This window comes from Medicago truncatula, chromosome 6, assembly GCF_003473485.1.
Source record: "Medicago truncatula cultivar Jemalong A17 chromosome 6, MtrunA17r5.0-ANR, whole genome shotgun sequence".
NCBI classification, from domain to species: domain Eukaryota; kingdom Viridiplantae; phylum Streptophyta; class Magnoliopsida; order Fabales; family Fabaceae; genus Medicago; species Medicago truncatula.
The window spans coordinates 13,426,027-13,451,770 of record NC_053047.1 but is presented as its reverse complement, the minus strand read 5'-3'; the positions used below and the strand labels follow the sequence as shown (position 1 = coordinate 13,451,770).

At 32.3% G+C, this 25,744-nt stretch overlaps 1 protein-coding gene across 1 annotated transcript; it reads right to left on the bottom strand.

Annotated features, from left to right (window-relative positions):
• Positions 1-9,705: 9,705 nt before the first annotated feature.
• On the bottom strand, positions 9,706-11,054 carry LOC25496120 (protein ROH1). The gene has a single exon (XM_024785617.2). The coding sequence runs from the start codon at positions 10,962-10,964 to the stop codon at positions 9,831-9,833; it is 1,134 nt and encodes a 377-aa protein (XP_024641385.2). The 5' UTR covers positions 10,965-11,054; the 3' UTR covers positions 9,706-9,830.
• Positions 11,055-25,744: the final 14,690 nt, after the last annotated feature.

The following is a 25,744-nucleotide window of genomic DNA, read 5'->3' as shown; positions in this document are numbered from 1 at the left end:
TTTATTGGGGAAGGATTGGACCGCGTTTAATAACGGTTGTTGGATAATATAAAAGGAAAAGAAATAAAAAATAATAAGTACTACTACAAGTCTAACTAACGAGTACGGAAACTCGGTGGGAAAAAGTAGTTGGAATTTAGAAAAAGATATTTGGAAAAATAAGTAAAGAAAGATATTTGGATTTGGAAAATGGAACATAGAAAGAGATGGAATTTAGTGAGACATTCTAGACAGGGGTCCCATCTCAAAGAGGGCCATGCCATTATAAAAAAAAAAAAAAAAAAACTAAATTAAGGTTGTTGAGGGTACTACTCGGTGAAGCTAATCTATCTATACAATAAAGGAAAAATAAGGGTTATATTACTATATAATATTTTTTTGTGTATAAATAAATTGTTGGAATTAATTTAATAAATCATCAAAAGCAATATGCTAAATAAGATTTAATAAAACAAAATTAATAAATCATCAAAACAATGCATGGCTCTATAAGATTAAAACTTTTGCAAAATAAACACATGGGCATGCATATAAACTAGGATATGCAACATGTTGGATTTATCAAGATACTAAGAATTAAGTATTGGAAATACTTACTTGTATATAAACCTTTTGTAACTTATTAATAAAATCAACGATCTGAAACAAAATGAGATGCAGTGATCTGAAACACACAACTTAGGATTAGTGACGGTTGATTTGGTTCTTCCTCAACCGATACATTTATCCATTAGATGGTGAGAAGAGAGAGTGTGCAGTGTATGATATTGGAGACCATATCGTCTTATTGTGTGAGGGCCAACTAGTGTTTCCCATTATTTCTTTAATGGATCTTCTAGACATCTATCCATATTGAGCCCATATTAATTACTTAATTTATTTATTATCTAACTAGAAATTTAATTAGTCTTATTGTTTAATTTGATCATTAATCAATTAGGGCTCCAAATTGATAAATAACTAATATAATTATTATAAAGTTTTTTGTCTACATAATGACATTGGAATATAATTAAATAAAAAAATGTTCTAACAATGACATTGGAATATAATGAAATAATAAAATATTTTAACAATCTCTCACTTGGGCTACATATCTTAATAATTACATCAAAATTATTTAGGTGATGTTATTTATCTTTATATTTCTCCTTTACAATCTGTTTCACCTCAAACATTAATAATTTGACCACCGTTGCTGTCGTCACTGATGTATAACGTGACGAAACCCCAACAACCACCATATCAATGCACTTAATGACATAAATTGATACTGAAGAGTTGCATGCAAGTTTCATGTAATGTGATTTCTAAAGCATGTCTATTTTCAACGGGTCCAACAAAAACTTTAATGGGATTAAATGAAGTTTGCAAATTCAATATTTGCACAAATAATACATAAATGGTTATACGAATAAAATCTAATGAACTTTATTTCTGCATAAAATTATAACATAAAGTCTGTATCGATAACAAAAAAAATATATATAACTTAAAAGAAAAGAGACTCTCAGTATTCCAAGACATCCTTAATGAAAACAACCATATGAAAGACCTTAGGTGTCAAGTCTTTGATTAGTGGGTCAGCTATCGTATTGTCTCTACATGTTCTGTCATTTAACAACAATAATTTATAAGGTAATGGACCTTATCAATTTTATTGTTGAAGCAATATATGACTAACTTATGTCACTATATAACTTAAATGGTCTTTCAATATCTTTTTACTATACGCAATCAAGTGACATAAATACTTACAGTTGTTTCCTGAGTTAGGATGTGTATTATATACACATATATCCGAAAGTCAGAGTCTAACACAATAATGATATTCAAATTGTCAGATCTCTGATATGAGCATAAACTCTTTTGTTCTCTTTAAAAATCCTTATGGTTGCCTTTTCAACAATTCCAATTTTGAATTGCTGAAGTATATGCCAAACAATCTGATTATATATGTTATTTTCAAATGCATGTTTTTTTTAATGGCAAATAAATATATATAAATAAATAAATGTGTAGGAAAAAAAACTCATGTAAGAGTATAAACAATTACAGATCATGAGTACAAGAAGTACTCAAGCCAAGCAATAACAAAGACAAAGAAACTCTCCCACAATAAAACAGAAGCGAAAACTGAAATAACATCAAAAAATCAACTAGGCTCCTATCATAATCGACCCAACCCAGGTTAAATCAAGAACATAACTAGGAGAAAACTCCACAGTCAATCAACCCGAAACAAATCCAGCACATGACACTATTGGTGCCAACACAGAATGAGTTCATGATCCCTCTCTTAGAAGGAACATGTGTGACAAAAATGTATTTCTATAAACCATTTCCTAGAAGTGAATTTAACCATATCCACTAACTGAAGAACATACGTCTGTTTCCTAAAAAAGATGTGAGCATCTCGAGATGTCCACAAGGACCGCACAACAGATTTCCAGATTAATAAGAAGCTTAACCTCTTTTTTCCCCCAGCTAAGTCTAACAGAAGACTAAGAGTAATCGGTAAATCTGAAGGTAAAACAAATTCTCACCCCAACCACTTAAACACAAGATACCAAACCTGACTTAAAAAAGGACATCTAACAAAAAAGTGATTAGTTGACAACATACTAAATACAAAAAACACAAGAAATTAGGGTCGACTATAATCCTCCTAGAAAAGAGATTCTTACGGGTTGGAATCCTATCCTGAAGCAACTACCAGGAAAAAAACTTTCACTTGAGAGGAGAACAAGACTCCCAACTTTATGACACCTGATAGAATTTTTAGCAAGTGTACTAAAACTATCGAAGTAATAAAATTTATAAGTTCGTATCCACATGGGTTGTGTTAATCTCAATTTAGCAATAAGATTAATATCTAGGATGTTTAAATTATTTATTTGCCTGAGGCAGTAGTTTTGATTGCAGAAAATTAAATAAACAGAAAATAAAAATAGTTTTGGAAAAGATAAGGAGAGAGAGATGAGATCAGGTCTTTCAAATCATCTATGTTCCCCTAATTGGTATACTTCACCTATTCTTATGAATGATTCTCTAGTTCCACGATAGTTAACAAAATAGTCCTAATCAATCCCTTGAGTTATGACCCTCTTCTCAAACTACAACCCCTAATTCCTTAGGTGGTCTAATAATCTTTGAATTTTTTAAGTACGTTAACCTAATATCACTAATAAACGATTATCTATTCCTAGACTAACCATGATTATTAGAACAATTCAATTAGGTCTAAGTCGAAAGTTATGGCCAGTAGTCATTCATTCTCACGAAATCATGTTTATATGGTGTCAATATATAAAAAGGATCAAGAACAATTAAATTCAATAAAAACTAGATTGTCATTTACAATAAATAGAGTTTCACAACAACATGGTTCAATTAGGGTTGCGAAGAATCATCTCAGACCTAATCTCTAAGAGATTTAGCTACTCATAATTGAGTTTACAAATAGCATAATCAATAATGGAATTAAAACATACATGAACTGATAGAAGGTTGAAGAAATCGCCCTCCTAGCCTTCTTTAGGTCTCAAAATCGTACTTTGCTCTTTTCAATTCGTAACCCTTGTTTTAGAAACTGGCTTCAGCTTAAATAGGCAATTTTCCCAATCTGGTGGTGTCAAAAACGTGTCACGATTTTTGAAAACGTGACACGCTATTGCAACCGTGTCACGATTGTTGAAAACGTGTCACGATTTTAGTGGCAGTGGCAAACTCTAACTTTTTGTAATTTCTTGCTTTTTGCACCTTTAGGCTGTCTAAAAATGCTCCATACTCAATAAATACATCAACACAACTGTTTCTTCAAAATCTTCTATTTTTCTTGCTTTTCTTGCTGCTTAAGCTTGCTTGTGAACTCAAAAATATCATAAAAATACATATAAAATTACGTAATTCAGACTGTCATCAACACCATATGCCCTTGTTCTTGAGAGTGTTGAGTTTGATCCTTATGAATTGATTTCTTAACTTGAATGAGAAGAAGAACAATAATGTCCTGATGAGGATCTAAATATACTATAATAATAGTAACTATATGAATTAGATTATAACCAGTTCTTCCTCATTCAATTTTGTTATACTAGGATATCTCTTCCCAAAATCAATATCCTCAAAGAAACTTAACAATTTATGTCTCAAAATTTCCTTATAATGTGGGAAAAATAAACTTAGAGTTTTCAAACCATTAAACGATTATAGTTTGTCATAAGTCATAACTGAGTTGACTTTAATAATGTTTGAACTTAAAAGACACGTTGAATCATGGATTTAAAATAAAACTAAAATAAATATATCTTACTCTTCAAAGATAACTTAAAACAAAAAATCAATCTAAATAATGATTCACTAAATTGTCTTTTAAATCCAAAATAAGCTAGAAGCGACAATCTAAAATTATTTTAAAAAATTAATAGAGAAATCTTTATCGATATTGCTCATTCTAAATTGATATATCTTTCAACATCATTGGACCTCAGTCAATTCATACTATCTTTCTTTATTTGTCCTTATCTTTTAAGGTATTTTCTAAATGAGCACTATTTTATTTTCTCTTGCTTCAAACTTTCTCCATTTGCACACTTATTTTTATCCTCGTTCACCCCAAAATTCGGAATAACGTCCGGTCTCCCCCCACTTAAGAGAATTTTCCACTATAATCACATGAGATTACAATTTACATGGACACATAAGTCTAATATTTTCCGCCTGTCCTTAAGGACTTCTACAATCAGAGTTTACAAAAAGATTGATTATTGTTTACACTTCAGACTCAAATAGTGGTAAACTAAATTAAGCTCAGATGATTTCTAAACACTTAAGAAATTGTAAGATCAAAGATATGTAATAATTTTTTAAAGTGTTTATGTGCTTGAAATTTAATCAGATTTCTAGTATTTTGAAAGTGTTTGGTTCTTGTAACTTGTTCAAATGCTCAAGTTCCTTTTAAAGGATAAATAAATAGAGTCGTTTATTAAAGATATTGTCTGCGCATCAATAACTTTTTTCATGTTTGAAAACTTTTTCTCCAATGGATAAACAATACTTCAAAATTTACTTGTTTCTTTTAGAATTATCTGTTGCATTCTCTTTGTCATGTAAGAGCTTTGTATTTTTCTATAATGTGCTCTTCATTTAATTCAGCAAGGTGTTTACCGGTGATTTTGGTAAACTACAGGGCTAGTTTTGATTATTACAAGCAGAATCAAACCAGAAATCTTAGGACCTGTTGTGCAATCTTTTTTCAGAAAATACCTGAGCGTTCATCATATTCATAGGTTGCTTTATGAATACAACATTTTTTTTGTATGAAAGCAATCATCTTTCGACGAAAAAGAAGTAAAAAGACCTAAGAGTTCAAACGCATAAACTTAAAGAAATGTTAATTGCATTGTATTTAAACGTAAAGGTGGTTCGACAAATCAGTTTACATACATTCTGTATGACTCTTTTCTCTAGACGTCGGTACTTCGAGTGCTAGAATTCTATAAATGATTTGCTATTCGTTTTTCCTATGAAAAACTATTATTTATACATAGTGAAAATAACTGCCAAAACTAAACTGCCACGAGCTGCATTTACTCAACTAGAAACTGCCTGTCCCCCACGTCTTAATAATAAATTGTTGCTTTCGAATTTGAATTCTTTTCATTTCGACAGCAACTGCTTGGCTTCAACCATTCTTTCTCTAAATTACCTCTTGTCGAACTTCAAAGCTCTTGAACTCTTCCAAATGCTAAGTCCGAGACCATGTTGAAATCTCTATGTTAAAGATAACATATTTAATTGTTGAAAGAACAAAAGTCAACTCTCATTTACTGCATTAATTGAATCTGTCGAAATTACAGGCTAACACAAGGACAAAACGTACTGCACAGCTTGCACAATGATGTATCATCATCAGAAGATAAAACTGGTAAGATATTCTCCAAAGTGTTGACCGTTGACTTCATCCTTCAGAACTTGTCATTAGATTAAAGTTTATCTTGATGCATACTTATTATATCTTTGACTTATGTTGACCATTAAAGTCTTGTCACCAGAGCTTATCTTCAGTAACAAAAATGTTCTTATTCATTCAGACCACAATGATTCAGAGCTAGAATGTTGACATTAGATTCATAATTTAATTATATGGTGCTGCACACTTAAACAAAAACTAAAGTACCCAATTTTCCTTACATACATTACTATCATCAAAGTTATAGAGACATTGTTCTAAAATCCACTTTAGTTCAAAAATATCTTCGTTTTTTATGATGACAAAAATATCCTCCATGTGTTTAAGATCTCAGGCAACCTATTCCTTGCAATTTTCTATATCAATAGTGGAAAAGGAAGCTTGTTAAAATCATAATGTCAAAAAATTTTATATAGGATATCGCATAGTTACAATCACGAAGGGAAATGATATAACCATTAGTTTGAATGCTAAGTAATGCTAACGACACTCTCTTTTAAATTCTCTCTTCAATATTCACTCTTTTATTGGTTTAAATCTTTATAGGTTTACATTTTGCAAATTGAATCCACATAAAATGATGTGACATACATTTATTTTATCCAATGAAAAAATGAATGTTAGAGAGAGTGCTGAAAAGTGAGTGTTACTAGCATTCATAAGTTGATAAAATTCATAAGTTGTTCCTTTTTCTGAGCAAAACAAACATGATTGCTGAAATGAAAGCAATTATTTCAAACGTTGAAAAGGGAAATTGCTAATGTCTTATTAAAGAGTTAAAATCGAAGAAAAAAGTAATACATTCTCTTGACACATCTTGTTATAAAAAGTTAAATTTTCTACCTATGCATCTCAAGTATATGACACTAGATATTAATATCGTATTTGTTATATATTTATATTAAAGTCCACCTACGTTTAAAATAGATAAATTCTTTCATCGCCTATACGAGCTTATTTTGCTTGCACTTAAATTTAATCTTGATATGAAATCAAATACTAATTGTTATTAAATTTTATGTAGCTCATATTCTTAAGCGAGAGGTCAAATTTTTAGTTAATTTTCATATTTTCATCGATGTTACCATCTATGAATTTTTTTTTTTCTGACCCTCTTTGCAAAACAAATACCATGTCTGACCCCCTATGAAAATTATTCACTAAAATGATTCTTTTTTTTTTTTTTTGTCCTTTTCCTCATTCCCGCCATTTGAAACGGCGGAAATGAGCCACCGTTCTGACATGTGTCACATCGTGACTGGCCAGCTATTGTTTTTTTAATTTTTTTTTGTCATTACCGCCATTTGAAATGGCGAGACCAATTTTTTTTTTTCGTTTTTTGCTTATTTGGGCAACATTTGTACATTATAAATACATATTAATTTATTTGAAAAAAAATTTCAATTTTGCTCCTAGGGGGAGTCGAACCAGGCGCATATGGGTCATTGCTATTCTGTGTTATTTTGAATATATATATCTTGAAATAATATATATATCATTTCGTCGGATAATAATATATATATATATATATATATATATATATATATATAATTTATTGGTGAAAAAAAAATTTGTCGGATAATTTTTCACTTATATATATTCGTCGGAGATCCTAAATTATCCAATAAAAAAAACAAAAATGAAAAACTGGATGGTTTGTGGTGTGTGAAACTGGTTTTAAAAAGAGTATATATATTATTAGATGCGCAATTTAACATCAAATGTACATTGGCTTAGTGACAACACAATGACAATGTCCCATATGCGCCTGGTTCGACTCCCCCTGGGAGCAAAATTGAAATTTTTTCTCAAATAAATTAATATGTATTTATAATGTACAAAAAAAAAAAGCTGGCCATTCACGATGTGACAATGTGCGGCTCATTCCCGCCGTTTCAAATGGCGGGAATGAGGAAAAGGACAAAAAAAAAGGGTCATTTTGATGAATAATTTTCATAGGGGTCAGACATGGTATTTTTTTTGCAAAGAGGGTCAGAAAAAAAAAATTTCACCATCTATTATCTTGGAGTTTATTATTTATAATGGATTTGATTTATAATGATGTGTTATAAGTTTATGAGAAATGTTAAAGAGCGTTCTTAGAACATTGATTAAGAGGATAAAAATATAAATATTGTATTGGAAAATAAAGATAAGTGATGCATTTACTTTTGATTTCTTTAACAAGTGCTCTTATGACACTTATTAGCATAACCTTAAGTTTATTTACTTAAAAAAGTAATTTCAAAGATACTATCTTTTTAACACTATTTTCAACATTTATTTAATAATTAAATGAAATCAATATAAAAGTTCTTCTAAGTTTAACTCAATTGATAAGGATAATAAAAAAAAAAAAAATCAATATAGATTCACCACTTTAATCGAGCTCATTTTCAAAATATAAGACACAACTTAATTTAACCCAAAGCGAATACTCCCTCCGATCTTATTTATAAGTAAAAGTTGACTTTTTCAGATTCATTGAGTAATTAATGTACTTGGTATAGAATATAGATCAAATACATCTTTTATGCAATGAATCAAAAAAGTTAAATGTTTCTTGTAAATACGACATGAAGGAGTATTATTTTAGTCGCTAATGCTACTAAAAATTTAAACGTTGACCAAATCTCAAATTCATATATTGGCGTTGTAAGTAAATGAATAGGTTTCAAAAAAGAAAGTCAAATTTGACTATATCTTATGCGGTGCAAGACCAAGTCAAGGCCAAACACTAGAATAACTTGACTTTATTTCTTCAATTTTTCAATTGTACATCTACTTCATTTTCTTTACATCATATTAACAAATGGGTGAAGTTTAACATGGGAAAGGCTAATTTTTCCCACCATGAGCAAGTTAGTTTTTAACCATTAGATCAAACCAAGAACATATCCTTACCATACTCCCTCACCATTAGATTTTGTAATTTTATTATTTTAAAACCACTTTAAAAAAAAAATATATATTTTGAAATTAAAATAAACATATAAAAATAAAAAATAAATTTAAAAATATGGAAATTAATTTTCCAAAATTTTAAAAAATATAAATAAACTTTTTGAAATAAACTTGTTTTCAAAAAATTTAATTATGATTTTCGAAGATTTAATTTTTGTAATTTTCAAATTTAATTATGATTTTCCGAAACTTTGAAGAATTCTCGATTTCACCTTCAGGTAAGGTTTTACATTTTTTTCAAAATAAAAAAATTCTAAAAAAATATGGAAATTAATTTTTGAAAATTACAAAAATTAAATCTTCGAAAATCATAATTAAATTTTTGAAAACAAGTTTATTTCAAAAAGTTTATTTATATTTTTTAAAATTTTGGAAAATTAATTTCCAAAATTAAGTTTATTTTTTATTTTTAAATGTTTATTTTAATTTTGAAATATATTTTTTGTTTTTAAAAAATGGTTTTAAAATAATAAAATTACAAAATCTAGTGATGAGGGAGTATGGTAAGGATTTGTTCTTGGTTTGATCTAATGGTTAAAAACTAACTTTCCCATGGTGGAAAAAATTAGCCTTTCCCATACTAAACTTCACCTAACAAATGTCTTAAGACCGTTTGTTCACTATGGGAAAAGAAAAAAATTGATGTTTTATACAAAAAATTAGTTTTTAAAGTTATTGTCATTCTTCTAGAGATGGAAACATGTTGGTTCATTGTTTAACCAAGTATGCGCTTAACAATTTTAAGGTATCCCTCCTTAACTTGAATGTTGCTCTTACCACTATATACAATTTTTTTTTTGGTTAAAAAAAAACCATCCTTTTACATATACCTATATCTTTTATGGTTGTTCCATCAAGTTTATGGCATCTAAATCTAATGTTTTAATTACTTTTAAGAAACAGAATCAAGCCCTTCCATTCTACCACGAACAATTCTATGAAACACTTCTCTGACTTGTATTTCCAAAGGATCCAATCCATCTTTCAAACTTTCACAAACAATCACCACATCTTCAACTTTAATCCTAACTTCCTCTTCTTTCTCTTCACTCAAAGGAAATTCCAAAGAATCAGCCAATTCATTCATCCCCCTAGCACACTTCTCAATCTTCTGAATCTCCCTCAAAAGTCCACAACAATTCTTTCTCTCCCTCTTCTTCGACTCCTCCAAAATCCGCTCGTGCAATGACATCACTGGAGACGCCCATGGAAGCTGCCGTAGAACCGAAAAGTTGAGATGTAATCCCCTATCTTGACAAGGAATTGCAGCCACAAGTGACCACATTGTAAACAACAAAATTGAACTCATTGTATAAATAGTCAATGCAAGACCATTTGTAGCAACAAGTTCATTACTCTTAGGAAAACAAAGATTGGTCCCTAGTGCTTGTAGTTGTTTTGCAGCTGACCAATTCCTTGATACACTCCAAGAAAGTGATCTAAAATGACCAAATTGAGATGAATCTTTAACTTTACTAACATTGTTTCTACCAAATGATCTATTTCTATTACCAAAGGAAGAAACATTATTAGAATCTTTACTACCAGCATCAATCATACCAATTTCTAAATCAACAAGAGCTTTCTTAGCGCGACGAAATTGGCCTTCCCCAATGATTCTTTTATGATCCAATGCACAAAGAACAATCTCTAACGATTTTCCCCATTGTCGAATTTGTTCAACACCGTCTCTAATAGCATTGCATACATCCAATGCCTTGACACTCCTCTCATAAAAATCATTCACCAATCGATCCAACGGAGGTTTACAAACCATTGATCTATTGTTGTGTAGAATCATCTTGAATTCCTCTTGGCAACAAAGGAATGTGTCAAGAAGCTTACTAACCCAAGAAAGAGATAACAAATCATTATTTGCAATAGATGATAGTTCATTGAACCTATCAGTTACATGTTTTTGAAACAAATTAAGCTCTTTATCTAAGGTTGAATTTTCCATTGAGTGAACTTGTGTGGCACGTAGATTCAGAATTGAAGAACCTTTATATTTTGTTGCAAAACGCATCTTCAAAGAGAATTTTTTTAGAATAAGTGATTTTAAGACTCAAATTTAGGCAGTGGATTGAATAGAAAGGAAAAAGTGATAAAACAAAGAAGGAAGAGAGGTGAATTTGGAAAAAAGAGTTATAATAATGATTGGTTTTATCGGGGAAGATTGGACCGCGTTTATTTACGGCTGTTGGATTATTTAAATGGAAAATAAATAAATAAATGATAATAAGTACAACTACAAACAAGTCTAACTAACGAGTGCGGGTACTCGGCAAGAAAGAGATGGAATTTAGTGAGAGATTCTAGATAGGGGTCCCATCTCAAAGAGGGCCATGCCACGTTATAAAATAATAATTAAATTAAGGTTGTTGAGGGTACTACTCGGTGAAGCTACTTTTTCTTTCTGTTGTTGAGGGGTGGATCTGGACTCACAATATTAGTTGGGCAAAAAAATTCTATAAAATAATTAAATAATATTAAATTTAATAAAGATTCTACAAGAGATCAATCAAATGCTCTAGCATAATACCCATGCACTGTGGCGGAGCCAGAATATTTTTTCGAGTGAGCCATTAAAATTATCCGTTTAAAAATTGTTTAAAGTCTCGCAAAATAGACCTATAATTGAATTATTTAAATTTTCGGATGGACCACTACACCACTTTGCGGGAATTTGGATTAACCGAAACCTAAAACCGACATAAAATTGTATAAAATCTCGCAAAATAGATCTATAATTGAATTTATTTAAATTTTTCGGGTGGGTCACTACACCACTTTGAGGGAATTTGCATCAATCGAAACCTAAAACCGATACAAAATTGTATAAAATCTCGCAAAATATATCTATTATCATTGATTTTTTAATTTTCCGAGTAGGCTGTGGCCCACCCCAACCCATGAAGGGCTCCGCCACTGCCCATGCATACGTACGTTAAGCGTGTTGCTCTCTTTTTTTTGGAAGCAAGTCGCAATTGCGTAGCAATTAAAAATAAAAATAAAAATATCCGAATTGATATATGAATAAAAATATAACAGATGAACAAATTGTAATAAACATTATTTATGTATTAAATACGAGTAAAAATATAGACATGTGTATAAATTAAAAATAAAATCAATCCCCTTATAACTTAAAGTATATACACATGTAAGAATTAAAAAAAAAGATCCCCTTCTAATATACGAATAAAAATACGGACACATGTATATATTAAAAATAATAGATTCCTATATTAATATATGAATAAAAATATAAACACATATATAAAAATAAAAGATGTTTGTATTAATATATGAAAACTATAAAGTATACTAATAAAAACAATAAAAGAAATTGGTGTGGCACTTGCCACACGATGCCCTATTCAAATTCGACCCTGCATATATTATGTATTGTTACTATCAATTGAGTTAAACTCACAAGAACACTCGATGAAGCTATCTAATGAAGGAAAAAAAAGGTTATATATTATTTTTTTTGTTTATAAATCATTTTTTATGACTAATTTAATAAATCATCGAAAGCAATACATGTTATTATCTTTGTCCCTATATATTAGACCTTTTTGATAAAATCACAAGAATTAAAAGAATAATAATTAAATTAAAGTTGATGAGGGTACTGATCGGTGAAGTTTTTTTTTTCTTTTTTGTGATGGTCGGGTTTGAATTTGTATATATTATACATTGACCTTATCAACTGAGCTAAGCTCACATGCACACTCGATGAAGGCTATCTAATAAAGGAAAAATAAGGGTTATATAATATTGTTTTGTCGATAATTTTTTTTTTTAGGATTAATTTAATAAATCATCAAAAACAATACATGTTATTATCTTTGTCCCTATATATTAGACCTTTTTGATAAAATCACAAGAATTAATTTTTTTTTTCTGACCTTAATGCCAAAAAAAAATGAAACATTTGCCCCCCTTTCAAAATTATATACCAAAATGACCTACTTTAGGAAAGTTTTTTTTTTGTTTTGTCGTTTTCGCCATTACCGCCGTTTCATTTGGCGGTAATGGGATGTTTTTTTTGCGTGCGTTAGAGCCAATCACTTCATGTCTTTTTATTTTTTTTATTCATTACCACCATTTGATTTGGCCGTAATGGATTTTTTTTTGGGCACAATATATGTATTTTAAATTAAATGTAAATAATAATAAATAAATAAATATTAATGATAATTGTAATAAATATTAAATTTAAATTATGACTTCCCGTAGCACATAATTTATCTTTTTTTCTTCGTGTGGGTCATTGGTCTTGCTCTTCCTCTACCTCTGGTTGTTCCTCTTCCACCGCCACATTTTGAATTTCAGCATCATTATTTTCCATAGTGACTTCATTTTGCACTTGTGGAACAGAGTTCGTCCAAATTTCATTAACGAAATCATCTTCGTTAAACCCTGCAGCCAGATTTTCTATGGTACTGGTAGGTGGCCATTGGGGTACGAAGTTTGTTTGGGGATAGTGTACATTGTTCGGAGGGGTTGGTAAGTTGAAAGAAGAGTATTGTCATTGGTCTGGGATACTGGTTTGTGGGGTGTTTTGGGTTGGATAAAAGTCATCAAATGAATAGTTTGATATTTGGGAGCTTTCTCCATGATGAATATGTTGAGAGTCGGTTGGATATGGAATTGGAGAGTTTTGTAAGAATTGGTTTGTGGGTTGTGGTTGTCATCGGTAAGTTTAGCTGTAGTTGTATTTGGTGGAAGGGTTAAGCTTTGGTCAAAGTAAGGGGGTGAATAAAAAAGCATTACGGCCAAACCAAATGGCGGTAATGAATAAATTTTTTTTTATAAAAAAAGACATGAAGTGATGGGCTTTGACGGGCGCAGAAAAAGCAGCCCATTACCGCCAAATGAAACGGCGGTAATGGGGAAAAAGATAAAACAAAAAAAGAAAAATCTTAAAGTGGGTCATTTTGGTATATAATTTTGAAATGGGATCAAATGTTTCATTTTTTTTTTGGCATTAGGGTTGGATAAAAAAAATTATTCTAAAAAAAATTATTTTTACATTAAATTTGTCAACGTGCAATCTCTTCTTAAGATTATTCTTTAATTATTATGAGAGATAAATAGTTGGTCTTTAATTCTCTACAATTAATTATAGATATTTTTGTGAAACAATCTTATAAATAGGGACACAGGTACTATATAAAGATTTAATAAATTTTTTTTATAATAAATCATCGAAACACAATACATACTCTACTTAATAAACTTAAAGAAATACTAACTCTCGAATGAGAGTATGTCTTTCGCTTTATCGCATTAAAAACACGTTAATTTAAACAAAGAAAATATGACAAAATTTTTGTCATCTTAAACAACTCTTAAGTTTTAGCTTTATGATCTTTGAACCTTTGAGATTTGATGGGTCAATAATTATCTATTTTAGTATAATATTTAGATTCATTTTAATTAAATTTAAGTTTATTTTATTTTAATATTATTTTATTTTTGAACTATTTTACTTCAATTGCATATTATTACATTTCAGGAATGAATATTTGATAGATTGAGTCTTTGAGCAAAAGAAAGGGGTTTTGGAGCTGATTCGGTGCAAAAATACGAAGATTCGGAGACAAAAATACGTCTCCCTTAACTCAGAAGCTTGGCACGGCCCGTGCTAAGCTTGGCACGGCCGTGCCACCTCCCAGGACAGCCTTTTGCTGCTTTTGCTTAGATTTCAAGCTACTTTATTTTAGTTTTACCAAAAAGTTGTTTGCTTGTGGAACATTCTAGTGATGTAATTGCTTAGATTCTAAGTAAAATGAAAACTATAAATAGAGTAGCTAGCCATCACAAATATTCATCTTTTCTTGGAATTCAATAAGTGACAATTGTCTTTCTAATAAAAGTTCTTTTCTTTTCCTTTACTTTCTTGTTATTTACTTTTATGTTTTTCTCCTTCTTTTCCATGTCTACAATGAACATGATTGAGTAGACTTCTTTTTGTCTTGGGATTGTTGGATAAATCTAAATGACATAATCCTAATCAAACCAAGCTTTAAACATTAATCTTATGTAACCCTAATTTCTAATCTAAATTCACCGTTTTAACATGAATTAACCATTATCAAACTGTGGAAACGAAAGTGGAGGGTTTGATAATTGTTAATCCATCATCTCAAATATCAATTCATAAAACGAAAGTGGAGCTTTGATATTCGAACAAGTGAATTTAGACAAATATTGTAAAGGCAGCGAAATAGTCTTTACAATCTTTAAGACATATAATTTCGAACTTCAAGGATTCTAATTGTGATCAAGTCAGCAAAATAAGCTTGGTTGCAACCTAGAACCAAAATCTAATAGTAATCAAGTCAACAGAATAAGTTTGGTTGCTAGAGGAACAAAAGAGAAACTGTCTTTAGAAGTTAGGTCTAACATAAGGTTATAAGTTTAATAGTTTGGTTTGCAAAGGACTTGTCAGTTAGATGAACCAATAATCCCAAGACTCTCTTTATTATATTATCTTTCAACCATTTGAAAACCCAACTTTACATCTTGATTCTCTTCTAATCATCAACAAAAGTTAATTGAATTAAACAACTCACTGTCGGAACGATAATCTTATTTTACTACTTCGATAAAACCATACACTTGCGGTTTTATCCTATCAAGATTCGATGTATACTTATATGTCGAACTTGATTATCACATTAGATGCTAAATTTGTGAGAGAATGTGAATTTTACCACCCTGATCTAAGATCTAGATCCAAGAACAACGTTAATGTTCTCGTTTAAATCCTAAAAGTTAAAACTTGAGTTAAAAATTTAACTCAAATTAGTAGATAAATAAACTATATTAGTTTAAAGAAAATATGAATAGAAAAAGCACTCACTAAAATTACCTAGTGCACCTTCCTAAAAAAAATAATACCTAGTGCACCTTCCTAAAAAAAAATAATACCTAATGCACCATAATTATCAAGTCTTTAAACAATAATATAAATTGCTAGTGGTATTTTATTGCAATGATTGACCAATGACAATTTAATTTTTTTTTAATAATCGTCATATGTTTACCAACCATAGGTGTGGGTGTAACCTCTTAAATACTTGAATGAGTTTACATTCATAGAACAATCGAAGGCATGTCAAAAATAAGATAACAAACATACCATTAATCCACAATCTTTAAAAAACATATCACATGATGCAAAAGATAAACGGGGAAGAGATAGACACATATATTTATCCTCGTTCACCCCAAAATTAGAATTATGTCTTGTTTCTCCACACTTGAGAGATCTTTCAACTATATTCACACAAGATTACAATTTACATGGACACATAAGTCTAAAATTTTATGCCTCTCCTTGAGGACTTTGATGACATCTTGTAATTACGTATTTTTTAATGTAAATTCATGATATTTGGAGTTCACAAGCAAGCTTAATCAACAAGAAAAGCAAGAAAAATTGAAGAACTGTCAAGACCTTAGGAAGACAAGAATGAAGATTCAAGAGGCCTCAGAAGACTTACAACAGGGAGGAATTATGTTCCCAAGTCCTGAGCAAAGTTAGTTGAAGACGAAGACCTAAAACAACGGAAAATCAGAAAATTTGGGCCTAGGAAAGACCTTATGCGCCTAACAGATGACCAATGTGCCTACCACATGAACAATGTTCCAAACACATGAACAATGTGCCTAGCACATGACCAATGACCAATGTGCCTAGTGTTGAGGCAAAATCCCTAATTAATTTTAAAGATAATAAACTTTAATGATTAAGGATTAAATGGACTTTGATTAATTCCTTGGTATTTAACTTGTGCTCTTGAGTGTTTTCACTAAGACAGGAACAAGGTTTGAATCATACCAAGATGCATAAAATCAAAGGACATTGAATCCATGAACTAACTCTGAAGTTCAGAAAGTTAGTTCAGAATGTTGATCAGAAAGTTGATCAGAACGTTCTGATGAGAGTTCAGAAGGTCGTTCAGAAGCAACCCTGTGCAGAAGGTTGTTCAGAAGCAACCCAGTTCAGAAGGTTGTTCAGAAACAACCCAGATTTATCAAGAACATGAAGAGCATGCAAGTACACTTGACATGAATAAAAGGTCCAGAAGAGTACATCTGCATGGATCTATCAACAAATAAAGGCATGAACAAGGATCTATGTCAAAAGGATCTTTAATGTTCATCCAAGACTATGAACATTAAAGTACTAGGAATATTCCAAAGAGAATATTGTCCTAGATGATGCATTCACTGCACTTCAGTTGTATCTTACTATTAGGTTTGATTACATTAAAAGTTAAGTCTTACAAATCAACCTAAAGTAAGAACAAATGGAACATTCTGAGATCAGAATGTTCACTTCTGCACATGCTTCCAGCCATGAACAGTGTAGTTGGTGGAAAGATGGAAAAGCTAGCAAAGGAGATCTTGCATCAGAGATAACGTGTACTCTGATATGAATCAAGCAAATCTCTTTGAAGCATGGGCCTGAAGATTGCAGATCCACTATCCCCTCTCTCTCTCTTGCACCAAATCCAAGACAGATTTTATTCAACTTTATCCTACTTTTTCAAGCAACTTTTGATGCATATGGAGAAGTAACTTTTGAAGGATAACACTTGAACAAATCTCATGTCACGTATGGAATGGATCCAGAAACTCATCTGACATTCATCCTTGATGAACCCAGATGAAGAACATCATGAATATCAAACATTCTGATGATCAGAATGTTCAAAGCTTTGCACATGCTTACTTTATGAACAGTACAGTAGGTGAAAAGCAAAAAGCAAAAGCAAAGCAGATCTGTCATCTTCAACAAGAGATAGACACGTATGGGAGTTGGTACTGTACAAGAACAACACAATCCCTCAAAGCATGGGCAATGAAGATGCATAATCCCACTATATCTTCCTGCACCGGTCCCAAGGCAAATCTGGGGAAGGAACATTCTGATGTATGAGGAAAAGTCCATACTTTGGTTGTTGCCCAGAAATTCATATGGAAAGCATATGGCACGCCCATAACTTCATGTGTTCATCCATATATGATGAACCCAGATGAAGATCATCATGAACACAACAACATTCTGATGTTCATCAGAGATCAGAATGTTTGCCCAGAATTTCAAGTTAAAGCTTGTGGGACCCAGGACACATGGCATAACACCATTGGACACCCTACAACGGCTATATGAGCCCAAAGACTCTATAAATAGAGATCAAGGCATTAGCAAAACTTGCACCATTGCAAAGCATACAAGAAAACAACAAAGATTGTTTGAAGCTCTTGCAAATTGAAATTGATCAATCTCTAAGGCTTTTGTTTCCTTAGTGCAAATCAATACTCTTTGTTATCTCGTGCAAAGATAACTTTCTTCCTCCTCCTCTGTTTGATTCTCAAACATTCAAATTCCACAACAAATTGCAAAGCATACAAGAAAACAACTTGATTGTTTGAAGCTCTTGCAAATTGAAATTGATCAATCTCTAAGGTTCTTGTTTCCTTAGTGCACATCAATACTCTTTGTTATCTCTTTAAAGATAACACTTCCTTCCTTTCTTCTCTTGTCTGATTTCAATCATTCAAGCTTCAAACATCTTGTAAAGTCTCAACTAGCTTTAGGGGTACTAAAGTGTTAGTTTGAGCTAAAGGTGCAAAAGTCTAAGTGGGTAACTTAGCAAGAAGAAAAGAAAGTCTCATCTAGCTTTAGGGGTACTAAAGTGTTAGATTGAGCAGAAGGAGCAAAAGTCTAAGTGGGTAACTTAGCAAGAAGAAAAACAAAGTCTCATCTAGCTTTTAGAGGTCCTAAAGTGTTAGGTTGAGCAAAGGTTGTAAAAGTCTAAGTGGTTAACTTAGCAACAAGGTGCAAGCCTGCTGAGGCTTAGAGAATACAGTTGTTGTAATTGTTCAAGTGAACAAGGATTGTAAGGTGCAGGATTTGAGAGGTTATCTCAAGCATCATAGTGGAAACTCTCACAAGATTGTGAGGAGTGGACTAACCCACATTGGGTGAACCACTATAAATTCTCTGTGTGTTGATTCTCTCTTCCCTATACTCTTTACTTACTGCATACACAACACACACAAACACATTTACTTTATTAAACTGTTTTTGCAATCAGACATCAGAACATTCTGAAGTCTGTTTTAACTTAACCATTCCAAGTTTCAACTTGAGAATCAATTTTAAGTCACAGGTTTAATTTTTAAAGGGTCACAATTCAAACCCCCCCTTCCTTGTGACTATTTTATCTACTTCACCTAGCACATCTGAAAACTCGGGGCACATTTGTCTTTTCCTGTTATTATTTTTGGGTAAATCCCGCACTTTTAGCCTAAACCTAGGTAGAAACTTTCACTATAAATATCAGCCTTCTTCATTCAGAATTTCTCGTTCAGAACTGAAGCAGTTCAAGAGGAAAGCTACTTTGGAGCTTCTTGAGAGAATTTATATTCTCTTTAATTTTCTAGGGTATGTTTTTATCTTTTATATCTTGTTTTTTAGTTACCATGTGTAGCTAAATCTCTTAGAGATTAGGTCTGAGATGATTCTGATGTAACCCTAATTGAACCATGTTGCTGTGAAGCTCTATTATTGTGAATATCAATCTAGTTTTATTCAATTCAATATTTCTTAATGCTTTTTATATCCTGATCAAATATAAACATGATTTCGTGAGAATGAATGACTACTGACCATAACTTTCAACTTAGACATAATTGAATTGTTCAAATAAACATGGTTAGTCTAGGAATGGATAATCGTTTATTTGTGATATTAGGTTAGCGTTCTTCAAATCTTCTAAGAATATTAGATCACCTAAGGAATTAGGGACTGTAATATGCGAAGAGGGTCCTAAGTCAAGGGATTGATTAGAGCTATGTATGTTAATCATCGTAAAACTAGAGAAATATTCATGAGGAATAGGTGCAGTGTACCAATTACGGGAACTTAGAGGATTCAAAAGACCTAGTCACATCTCTCTATATTTTATAAACAACTTTATTTTCTACTATTTACTTTTTATGCAAAACAAACCTACTGCCTCGGCCACTAAAATAAACATTACATACTACTCCCTCCGGTCTCGAATGTAAGAAACAAAACAAAAAAATTGTTGGTCTCAAATGTAAGCAAAAGTATACAAAAGTCATCCTATTAAATGTTACTATTCCAATTTTAACCTCATTTACTTTATCCAATTTGTTTCACATTCCCATGTTTAACGCATTCCAAAGATTTTTCATTCGTGGAGTTCAAAAGTCATGTTTCCAAGACAAGGGCATAACAGGAAAAATGATATTTTTTACAATGACTCAATCCACTTTCTTAATATGTGTGATTTTTTTTTTTTGTTTCTTACATTCAAGACCGGAGGGAGTATTTCATAACGCTACTGTTTACTTGAGATTAACACGGTTATTGTTGTAACACCCTAATTCCCACATTTTATTTTTATAATAAAATTGCATTTAAAATAAAGAAAACACACAAGGGTGTCACACATCTTCAAAAATAATAATTTAAAAGTACTTCATTCAAATTAAAAATATTGCAATGGAATAGTTTTCAAAAACTATAAAGTACATGTTGTATCACAATTTTTTATGATTGCAAAATAAACCAAATAAAGAAAAGATTACTTGCCTTTTACCTGATGCATATCACGTTTTTCTTTTTCTTTATGTGATAGAGAATTAATTTGTGTACTTCTATGTAACAATTTATCAATTAAGCTCAGAGAAACAAACATAAATCCCAAAGAAATAAATTCAACAAACTATAATCTAAATAACTCAAATCAAATATATATTTACATCAATATCAAACAACACGTATTTAACAAAGTTAGAAAACAAAGAAAATTAACAACTTTTTACTACCCATATGATAATGCAACTCTTACGGTGAATAGAGACTCCCCCCCATATCTCTAGTTTTTTGAAATTGATGATTCCATACGGTGAAATCTCTCTCTAGGTTCTTCTCGCTATCTGATGACAGTCAATCATTCATTATTTTTAGGGTCTTTTAATTAAGTTTTTTAGTCTATTTCTATTAATCTATCATTTAATTTAAAGTCAATTTGAATAAATTCTTATCTTTGATTTATTGAGTTAGTGACATGAGTTGAAAGAAATCAAAGAATGCTTGGCTATAGGAAATATGGTGATGGCCACGTGAGCAACTTTTTATAGTTGGTGGGAGTATAAATAATGAGACACAAATGGATTCGGTGTATTGGTTTATGGATAGTGAGAGAATGGGCTGCTGACCCGAACCAAGCAAATAGAAGTGCCAGAGCCATATAAAAAGAGGGGTGCTACACAACAGCAGGACATTCACGTTTTGGCAGAAAGCGAATTCACGCTTTGGTACAGTAACCTAAAAGGAGCAGAATCACGTTTTGGGATTAGGATTATTTTGGGAACCAGCTACAGCAGCAACACGAGAGATAGAAGAAGGACTGCTATGGTCCAAAATTTGGCTCTTAACATTTTGAACAACAATGAGCAGCCCCATGATATCAACAAAACCTTTTTGGTGCTTATCCCCAAAAAGAAGAATCCTACTATTCCAAAAGACTTCAGACCGATAAGTCTTTGTAATGTGGCGATGAAGATTGTAACGAAGGTGATAGCTAACAGGCTAAAACAGACTTTGGGTGATGTTATTGATATGGAGCAAAACGCCTTTGTTCAAGGAAGATTGATCACTAATAATGCCTTCATAGCTATGGAGTGTTTCCACTGGTTGAAAAAGAAGAGGAAAGGAAAGAAGGGTGTGATGGCTCTTAAGCTGGATATGTCGAAGGCCTATGACCGTGTAGAGTGGCCCTTTGTGCACCAAGCTCTTATTTCTATGGGTTACCCGCAGCAGATGGCAGACCTCATCTTGAGATGTATCTCATCAGTGTCCTATCAAATCCTTATTAATGGTCAGCCTAGCAAATCTTTTAAGCCAGAAAGAGGGTTGAGACAAGGCGACCCACTCTCACCCTATTTGTTTATTATGTGTGCTGATGTTCTTTCAGGTTTAATTCACAAGGCAGCAGCCTCAAAAGAGATCCATGAAATTAAGGTGGCAAGATCAGCCCCCCAGCTATCTCATTTGTTCTTTGCGGACGACAGTCTCCTATTTACTAGAGCCAATTCCCATGAAGCATCCAAATTCCTCAACATTCTTGCCGCTTACCAACAAGCCTCGGGACAAGTAGTGAACCTTGACAAGTCTGAAGCCTCTTTTAGCCGAAATGTGCATTTAGAAGATAAAAACATGATCTGCAATATGATGGGAGCAAAGGTAGTAGAGGCTCAGTCGAGATACCTTGGTTTTCCCATTCCTTTCCGGAGATCCAAAAAGGCTATCTTTTCTTTTGTCATGGACCGGGTTTGGAAGAAGGTGAAGGGATGGAAGGAACGATTTCTATGAAGGGCGGGGAAGGAAACTCTCATCAAAGCGGTGTTTGTGCGAAAACCGTACAAAATCCGTCTGAAATATATTTTGGACGGAATTTGGGATTAAAATACGATTTGTGACGCGGCTTTTTCGGACAACGCCCAATCTGTCCGAATTCCGTCCAAATTCCGTGGGAAAGTTCCGTAAATTCCGTCCCAAAACCGTCCGAAATTTCGTCCGAAAATGACCTTTTTTTAGTAGTGGTAGCTCAAGCAATTCCCAACTATATTCTTAGTTGCTACCGGATGCCTGTGGGTTGTTGTAAGGAGATTGATTCGATGCTTGCCAAATTTTGGTGGGGAGCCAATAATGACCAAAGGAAAATTCATTGGATGAGTTGGGAGAGACTTTCCAAAGCCAAGGCCGATGGTGGGATGGGATTCAGAGGCATGGGGGAATTCAATAAGGCCCTCTTGGGTAAGCATTGCTGGAGACTTGTGAAAGGTGAATCTTCTTTGCTGGAAAAAATCTTCAAGAGCAGATACTACCCCAATGGAAACTTCTTGACAGCCCATGAGGGTTATCAACCGAGTTTTGCATGGAGAAGCATCATTAGTGCGCGTGAGATGGTGGATAAAGGGGGCTTGTTCCTAAATTGCGAGTTGTTCAAGCTTTCGCTGTTTGCATCGCACCTGGGGTCCCATGTCCCAAGACTAATTGATTTACATGACTGGATTTTGGAATGGCTCACGTGTCAAGACTCGTTGGGAGTACAGTTCTTCTGCACTCTTTTGTGGAAATTCTGGGCAGGGAGGAATGCTGCGGTGTTCAAAGGGGTCCCCTTGAATCCTTCTGTGATTGCAGCTGATGCAATGTCTTATGTTCATGAGTACAATGAGGCTAACCCCCGGAGGAATAGTTGAAGGACTGTGGATACTGAAACAACTCATCCAAACTCAACTCTTTTCTCTATATTTGTTGATGCTGGATGCGGTAATGATGGACCTACGGGATGGGGTCTGGCTGTTTATAACCATGCAGGTGTTAATGTTCTAAATATGTGCAAAAGAGAGAATTTTGTGGCGGATCCCCTCACGGCTGAAGCTTTAGGTGTCAGATGGGCTATCCAAGTTGCGATTGAACACGGTTTTCACTCTGTCTCCATTCATTCAGATGCGAGTAATGTTGTTAACTGTATCAATAGGAGGTCAAAATTTGCAGCAATTGATCTTATAGCTCAAGATTGCAGGGAGCTTATGTCTAGTTTGTTAACTGTTAGTGTTAGTTTTGTTAATAGAAATCAAAATTCTGTTGCCCACAATTTGGATTCTTTGGCAAAAACAGTGGGTGATAGATCATGGGATGGTCCTGTACTTGTTAGTTCTTTGTTCTCTGTTAACGCAACTGCTACTGCTGCTACTTGTGTGTATGATGGCTGTGTTCCAGCTTTGTTTTAATGAAAGTTTGTTTCACTTCAAAAAAAAAAAACAAGAAGAAGGACTTCTATGATAAAAGAAAACTTCACGAGCGTAACATCTCTATTTGTAATTTCTTTTATTCATGTTGTTTAATTCTCTAATTATGAGTAGCTAATTTCTTTGTGGTTGAGACCTAGATGAATCTGATGTAGCTCTATGGAAATCTAATTTGTATTTGTATGAACTCCCTTAAATTTTAATGGAAGTCTAGTTTTAATTCATATTACCTTGTGTTTAATGCTGTCTGTATGTTTATTATATTGAGTACTAGCACTAGCGTTTTTGAATATGCAAACTGATCTTAGAACTTGAATGACCACTAGCCCTGACTTTTGACTCTGATCTAGGTAATATGTTTAACCTAAGTAATTAAGCTAGAGATAGAAAATTATTAGGTTATGACACATGGATTAACGGACTGTTAAAACCTCCAACGGTTTCGAATTCACTTAAGAGATTAAGGGGTTGTCACTTGCGGAGAGAATTCAAGGTCAAGAGATTGGGTAGAATTACTTTGTTAATCTGTCGTTAAACTAGACGAACATTGATTGAATAGGGGTACAGATTTTCATAGGAGAACTTCGGAGGATTCGAAGGTCTTGACCATTTTTCTCTTTAATTTCCAGAACCAAGCTTTTATCGTTTTTAAATAGTTTATTTATAAAAACCAATCCAACTGCCTAGGGCAACATTTGAATTTAATACATCCTTTATTTTAACGTTTTTGCTGAGTAGAAATTGAAACAGCCCCTGTGGATACGAACTTATAAATTTTATTACTTCGATTTATTTTTAGTACACTTGCTAAAAGTTCATCACTATCCCTAATTTTTCTTTTGCCGCTTTGTTTCTCTCTTTCTTGATAAACCTTCTTCTCTAATTTTCTTCTCTATTTATAAGCTCTAATTGAGTTTGCTGCTAAAAAGTTTATCTAAGTTTTGCAGCTATGATAGACAGGTTAGTAGACAGGTTACGCCTTTATGACACAAAAGAGATTGTTACGTTGCAGTATGAGAAATATTTGCTATCTGTGAAGATGAAACATTGCGATGATAAAATCTCAAGATTAAATACGAGATGTGATCTTTATGAGGCAAATCAAACAAATAGTGATTGTGAAGGGAAGAAAGAGGTGGTCAACATAGATTATAACTGTCAACTTCAAAATATTTTAGATGATTTCTTGATTTCAAATCAAGTTTCATTTGAGAAGTTTGATGTTCAATGTGGTAATCTTGTTGAGAAAGCAGATGAGTGTGAAAAGAAATCGGTTGAGATTGAGATGAAGCGACATGCCCTCTTGGTGCAAGCTGAACATTTGAAAAACAAAAGTAGCAACCTAGAAGAAAATCCATGGGTGAGGCGTGTCAATTTGTACTTTAAAATGGAGACTCAATCAATGGGGATGAAAGAAAACATTCATTTGCAAGAAAAGACTTATTCTTCTGTATGGTGGGAGGTCACGATGTCAAGAAGCCTATTGGTGGGTGCATGGGAACATCTACTTCTTTGTGCTAAGTTCATGAAATTCCTACCAAACAAGAGGAAGAAGAAGGATGATATATTTTTTTTTGTCATTTTTTCCACCCTAACAGTGGTTGAAGCGTCAAGCTCAATGACGTAAAAGAAAACGCTTGGTGGGAAGCAACCCATCCTTTTTTTTCTTTCATTCTAATTTTATTTATTTTGCAGGTATTTCTATTCAGTAAAAAAAAAAAACGAAGAAAAGAAGAAAAAAAAAAGTGAAAAGATGGACGAAAAAAAACAGAATCCACATTAGTTCTTATTTTTTTTCAATAACTTGTCTTTGTCAGATGTCAGTCGTGTCAGTTCGATTCTATTTTTATTTTTAGTAACTTTAATTGTTTTCTTGTTTTTTATTAATGAATTTTCTTGTTTCTTGAAATTTTTCAGTTTGATAACAAT